General features: G+C 37.1%; 1 protein-coding gene across 1 annotated transcript; it reads left to right on the top strand.

The window, feature by feature from the left end:
- Positions 1–1,646: 1,646 nt before the first annotated feature.
- Positions 1,647–6,585, top strand: LOC137733353 (malate dehydrogenase [NADP], chloroplastic-like). Its single transcript, XM_068472505.1, has 14 exons — positions 1,647–1,949; positions 2,089–2,185; positions 2,739–2,825; positions 3,319–3,403; positions 4,307–4,488; positions 4,571–4,641; positions 4,744–4,834; positions 4,937–5,011; positions 5,095–5,196; positions 5,289–5,411; positions 5,782–5,850; positions 5,934–6,002; positions 6,137–6,190; positions 6,270–6,585. The coding sequence occupies exons 1-14, from the start codon at positions 1,786–1,788 to the stop codon at positions 6,321–6,323; spliced, it is 1,323 nt and encodes a 440-aa protein (XP_068328606.1). The 5' UTR covers positions 1,647–1,785; the 3' UTR covers positions 6,324–6,585.
- Positions 6,586–6,830: the final 245 nt, after the last annotated feature.

Below are 6,830 nucleotides of genomic sequence, written 5' to 3'. Positions count from 1 at the left end.
TCACCAATAGGAAATAACCACGTTAATCAACAGTTAAGTAATAATTCAATCAGTAGCAACCACATCATTTGATAACCATACAACTTTAAATATAGTTGCTAATCCGGATTTTTATGAAAAAAAAAAAAAAAAAAAAACAAGACATATAGAGATTGATTGTTAGTTTATTACAAATAGTGAAAAATTGTTGGATCGTTACAAAGTACGTTGCTCAACCAAACCAAATAGCAGATTTGTTCACAAAAGCATAGGGAAAGGATTCTTTATTGGGAGTTTTTGATATTCCCTCTCACTAGAAAGAAAGTATTGAGACGTCAATTACATTCTATCCAATTAAGAGTCAGACTGTCATCCAAATTCTGACTAATTAATTTTTTAAAATTTTTTTTTTACATACCAACCATGTGTGGATTTTTCCTATTACTATTATTATTAGCCATTAATTGTGAAATGCATGGCTGTAGAATCTCATGGATTTTATCTCTTTACTTGTAAGTGAAGGTTTTAAGTTCGAATCTCATAGATGATAAATTCGATACCAAATTAAATTGCGTATTGTGTGATTAATGTAAAATATATCGTTGTACTCAAAAACAAACAAAAAGAAAAAACAAAATTATGGAACCTATGGTGTGGTCTTGTCTTGTCTTGTCTTGGTGCGGTGTGGGATGTCGAAAACACAAGCAACAAAAGTAGCGGTGGTACCGAAACAGAGAGAGACCCCTTTGGGTTTCTGCTCCCTTTTTCCATTCTTTTGGGTCCAATTGTGCACTTTACGTTCCTAAAATTCCGACCACAAACTAAATTAACGAAATATCAAGCCCAATAAAATAAAGCCTTAAGAGGAAATAAGTCTATCACTCGTTGCCTGAGCTAGTTAGCTATTGCAATGCTATCGTAGGAGCCATATTACTAGTTGATGCCAAAATCTTGGACTTTGGATGTTGGATGCGACTAATGTCCAAATACTTGTATTCAATTTCTAATGTCCCAACGAAGTTAAGTTGTCACAAAAGTTTGATGATGGAGGTTTTGCTTGTTCATACTCACTATGTTTTGTGTGAAACCAATATGGCAAGTACAAACAAGCCGAATTCATCATCAAACTTTTGATATCTTCAACCAGTGAAAGAATACGCTAAAGTCATGGTTTATCTCTATTGAAATAGGTTGGTTAAAACTTGAAAATATTTGTAAGACCTAAGCATTTAGCTCAAACTAATCCAGATTTCAATCCTAAATTAAACTTTTGCTTCAATCACATAAGTAATAACAAAAGGGATTATTGTTATTCCATTTGTGTCGAATAATAAAACCAACTGCAGCTAGTCCTAAATTATGGACGCAACCATCAAAATTTAATGGAAGCAACTACAAGTAATTCTTTAAGGACTTGCTACAGTACTTACAAATACTTAGTACCATTACAAATATGATTATGAATGCTTATCGAATATCATGGCAGCATATATACGATCTAATTTTCAAATGAAGATAGTACCTACCAAGTACGTGTTGGTATCACTTATAAAATTTAGGAAAGAAAACAGATAATTTCTTATGGATGAGGGAATATTGACAAGTGTCATTTACATGGCCTTAGACTAATATTTCAAAATCCGTCTTTTCCTACACGCTCTCTTTCTTCCTTCCTTCATCTCCCTCCCTCTCCTCCCCTCCCTCCAAGCCAATCTCTGTCTCTGTCTTCAAACAGACCTTCTCTGCAAAACCCCTTTTCCCATCTCTCTCCCTCTCATCTTTTGTCTCTGCTACCACGCCAACACCATGGCAGTAGCTGAGCTATCAACACCTTCATACACCAAGACCCACCTTTTTCAATTATCCCAGCTCTCACCCTTATCGACCCATCTCCACTTTCACCGTCGTGTCGCCTTTCGGCCGCTCCCTCACACTCGAAATGACAGAATCTGTTGCTCTGTTGCACCCAAGTAAGCTTTAATATCTTCACATATCTCCACCATTTCTTTTTCTCTTTTTTTTCTTCTTTTTTTTTTTTTTTTTTTTTTTTTTGGGTTTTTGTTTTGTTTTGTTTTGTGGTAGTAGTAATTTTCTTGTTCCTGATGTCAGTCAAGTTCAAGCTCCAGCAGCTCCAGCGCAAACCGAAGACCCGAAGAACAAGCCTGAGTGCTTCGGCGTGTTCTGCCTCACCTATGATCTCCAAGCTGTAACCTTTCTTCGTTTTGTTATCTGGGTTTATGTTGATTCTGTGAACTTTGGTATAGATTTGTGGGGTTTTCACCTTGTCTTAGTAGGGAAACTCTGGAGCTTCAGTTTGTCATATAAGTGTACATATTGTGTCTGTCAATTTGTCTGGTCGAGCTGTTCTAGTATATTTAGACTTTCATTACCAAAAGTAGAATGTTCTCTGTTTTGTTGAGTAGTTACTGCATAAGACTCATTTGTTATGTACTGTAATCTATGTTTTACAATTTTGTTGCATAAATAGTGAATCAGACAAAAACCGTCGATTTGGGGTTTTTTTTTTTTTTTTTTTTTTTTCTGTTTGTTGCTGGTGAAAGACTTTCTGCTGAAGATACATGCAGTTTTAAAGTATCCAAACTGGGCTTGTAATGTGTGTTTGTGTGTGTGTGTCTGAGAGAGAGAGAGAGAGAGAGAGAGAGAGAGAGAGAGAGCATATCTGATTATTTATTGACCTGCAGTTGCTTTTCCTTTGCAATGAATTAAGTAATGTATCTAATAAGGTCCAAAATTCACAGGAAGAAGAGACAAAATCATGGAAGAAATTAATTAATATTGCAGTCTCAGGTGCAGCTGGGATGATATCTAATCATCTACTATTTAAAGTAAGTCTTTCTTGCATCCTAAACCTCTTGCACTTTGTCCTTCTTTTTGGAACTTATTGACTAGCAATTACCTATTTTGTTAAATTGTTAATACTTTCAAAACATTATATTTCTATACCTGTAATTAGGAGTTCTATTCCCATTGGGTCCTGCAACCATCCAGTCCCTGCCTACATGTTATCTTAGTCTTAGACTACGGTCTTTCCGATAACCTGCAACAATCTAAACCATATCAGGTTAAACTGGAAAATAGAGCTTGTAGAGACATGTAGTACTCTCAACTGACAAGAAACTGGATTATGCTTTAATTTGCTGAGCATGTAGAAATTCATGCAATTGTGGGATGGCGCCTTTACTTGATATGCTACAGTGTGGGAGCATAAAAGAGAGAAAAAAAATATTCTAACCCTCTCTAGTTTTTAGAATATAATCGCATTTTTGTTATTAGAATTTAACAAGTTCAACATTTTCAACATGCTTTCTTACTGTCCAGCTTGCATCAGGCGAGGTTTTTGGGCCAGACCAACCTATTGCATTGAAACTATTGGGATCTGAAAGGTCCTTCCAAGCTCTTGAAGGTATGGTTCTGACATAGACATAATTTAGTGTAGATTTACATACATTTGCAGTCCAAAGCAGCATTTTCATATCGCCTACACAAATAATATAATTAGTAAACAAATCTTTGTGACCCTTAATATTGATTTAAACCAGTAATAGTTATTTATTCATACAAATCAAGTAATCGCATTGTTGACTTCCTAATTATCTGATAACTAGAAGGATTAAGTTAAGTTGGTCGGCAAAATCTGAGATTCCCCAGTTTCTTAATAGTTGTTGAGAATGAATCCAACATTGATGAGAGGAGGGACCTTGCATGTGCTTGTATGTGGTTGGGCGACTCCCCATATTGCCAATTGGTTTTATGGTGGAACCTCAACGGCCACACGTGCTCCACTTCACCCAAGTTGTGTTGCCCATGTGTTAGGCTTGAAAATTTGCCACATGTGAGAGGGCGTGTTGAGAATGAATCCCACATTGATGAGAGGATGGACCTTGCATGTGCTTATAAGTGGTTGGGCTACTCCCCATATTGCCGGTTGGTTTTATGGTGGAACCTCAACTTTCTTCAATACTACTGTTCCCTATGTTTAAAAGAGGAACTGAACAATGTCAATTGTCGTCTGTCTCACTTGAGGAAGAAGGTTCAGCATCCAGATATCGTGGACAGGATACATTGCAGATTATATTTTATCACCGTCATATACAATGTTACCTCTAGTTGTGGGTGTGCCTGTGTTTCTGCAGTGTTATTAGGGCAGTTAGCTAGAATTACAGTGGAAGAAAAGTTAATTAGTGAATGATGTATCTATTGGAGTTGCACAAGTTTTGAATTCAATAACTTAATGTGTTCACCAAAAGTGAAGCCTTCTAAGTTATGTATATGTGCGGCTCATTAAGAGAACAGTTTCTGCGATCAGGAGTTGCTATGGAATTGGAGGATTCTCTTTTTCCGTTGTTGCGGGAGGTGAGCATTGGCATTGATCCATATGAGGTTTTCCAAGATGTAGAATGGGCTCTTTTAATAGGAGCAAAGCCTCGAGGTCCTGGAATGGAAAGAGCAGACTTGTTGGATCTGAATGGGCAGATTTTTGTCGAGCAGGTTCTGTTAGATTTTATGTGATATCACTATCACACATTGGCTCAATAGTTTCTGATCAAATATGTTTTGTTTCAAAAATCAGGGAAAAGCTCTTAGTGCTGTTGCATCACATAACGTCAAAGTGATTGTAGTTGGAAACCCTTGTAACACAAAGTAAGTAATTGTCTTCCTTGTCTTTTCAATTTTTTGGGATGGAAGGATGCACAGGTTGCGGAGATATGCCCATCACTTTTACTTATATTCTTCCTGATGCAGTGCACTCATCTGTTTGAAAAATGCTCCAAACATACCTGCAAAGAATTTTCATGCTTTAACACGGCTGGACGAAAATAGAGCAAAATGTCAGGTACATATACCTCGCAAACATTAGTAGAATAGACAATAATCAATATTAGGTCATGACCAAAAGGAATAATCATTTAACATAGTTGGCTTATGATTTATTCAGCTAGCCCTCAAAGCAGGTGTCTTCTATGATAAAGTGTCAAACGTGACCATCTGGGGAAACCACTCAACCACCCAGGTCATTTAATCATTCTCTTTTAAAAGCGTGGATTATTTTCACTAGCTTCTCGTTTTGAAGAAGAGTTGCATAATTCTTATCAGGTGCCAGACTTCTTAAATGCTAGAATTAATGGCTTGCCGGTCAAAGAGGTCATCAAGGATCACAAATGGTTAGAGGAAGAATTTACCGAACTTATCCAGAAGGTAAGACCGAACGTATATTTCCATAATTCAACATTGTCTAAAACCATATCTGCTCCTCATTTTTAATTACTGAAGACGTATCCAATTCACAGAGAGGAGGTGTGCTCATCAAGAAATGGGGAAGATCGTCAGCTGCATCAACTGCCATGTCAATTGCAGATGCCATAAAGTCTTTGGTTACTCCTACCCCAGAGGGCGATTGGTTTTCATCTGCAGTAAGTTTGTGTTTGTTTGATATGATGCACATTATGTAAGCCTATATATACTGTCTGTCTTCTGTAACAACCAGACCATCTTGAGAATCCATATGATCAGAACTCCATTAGTTTCGATGGAGAAACATTTGACTTTGATGCCCAACTCTCTGAGAAACAAAAGGAATTAAGTAGAATTTTCTGTGTTTCCTTCTCTAGTTTTTGGTTGCCACTGAAAGTCTCTGCATATTATTGCATGCATATAAAACGCCCCAGATCAATATTAAACTGAACATCATAAATGCAAATGTTAAGTTATTCTGCATTGATTCAACGCCACAAAAGTTCATGATGAGTTGCTCTTCGTCCCTTGTGTACCATCCCATTGCAGGTTTACACAAATGGAAATCCCTATGGTATAGCAGAGGATTTAGTATTCAGTATGCCATGCAGATCTAAAGTAAGTCTATACAAGAGATTTTCCTTTCCTTGTGTTTATGTTTGTGATATAGGCACTTCTAATAAGTTATTCACAAACTCCAGGGAGATGGCGACTATGAACTTGTAAAGGACATACAATTTGATGACTATCTTCGCAAGCGAATAAAAAGGGTATGCATTGTTGACTGGATTGAAGTACTATACTGGCACGAAAATTAGTAGTGTATTGTAGGCATTGACTGAACTAGTGTGGACTTTGTAGTAGTTTTGGACTAATTGTCTCATTTGACGTGATAATCTTTCAGAGCGAAGCTGAGTTACTAGCTGAGAAAAGATGCGTCGCTCACCTTACTGGGCAGGTACGTTTTTCACTCTTACACTATTGCTACCTGCTGACACCACTCGCGCATCTTAATCTCCATGTTCATTCTTTTCCAGGGTATCGCTGTGTGTGATTTACCCGAGGATACTATGCTTCCTGGAGAGATGTAATCCTCAGCAGACAAGTTCCACGTCTCGAGAACTTTTACAAAGGATACGATACCACATAGAGCACATGAGGCAAATAATAGAGCATCATTTATGTAGTAAGAGCATGAAAATAAACCAGAGGGAGTAATGTAAAAGTCATTAAATTTTGAGGTTTCTGCTGTGCAGCCTAGATCCTGAACATTTATGTCTAAATTTATATTTGTGTTTGAGTTGCAAATAACCGTAATCCTGAACATTTACCTCAAATGCTTTGTGATTCTTATCTCCTTGATTAAAAAAAATGTGCATTATCTGTCACATACGAAGTTACACAAGTTTCAAACAGGTCTTCGCGGTTGCAGCAGATCAAACTCGACCCTACACAAGTTAGTAAACCCATGCAAGCATTTCTGCTGAATTTTCAGGTTGACAGCAAGGCAAGCAAGAACTGTCTTAAAATCGACCCTACATTCTACGTTATACCATGTCAAGCCTTCAATTACAACGAAATTGTATATAGAACGAAAT

This window comes from Pyrus communis, chromosome 5, assembly GCF_963583255.1.
Source record: "Pyrus communis chromosome 5, drPyrComm1.1, whole genome shotgun sequence".
Lineage (NCBI taxonomy): Eukaryota > Viridiplantae > Streptophyta > Magnoliopsida > Rosales > Rosaceae > Pyrus > Pyrus communis.
The sequence above is the reverse complement of the archived record's forward strand: the minus strand, read 5'-3'. Positions and strand labels throughout refer to the sequence as shown.

Excerpts from the sequence above, each read along its gene's own strand:
- LOC137733353 (XM_068472505.1), top strand. The coding sequence starts at position 1,786 with ATGGCAGTAGCTGAGCTATCAACACCTTCATACACCAAGACCCACCTT. Across the intron at positions 4,489-4,570 it reads GGCAGATTTTTGTCGAGCAG|GGAAAAGCTCTTAGTGCTGT; the intron begins GTTCTGTTAGAT and ends TTCAAAAATCAG. Across the intron at positions 4,642-4,743 it reads GGAAACCCTTGTAACACAAA|TGCACTCATCTGTTTGAAAA; the intron begins GTAAGTAATTGT and ends TTCCTGATGCAG.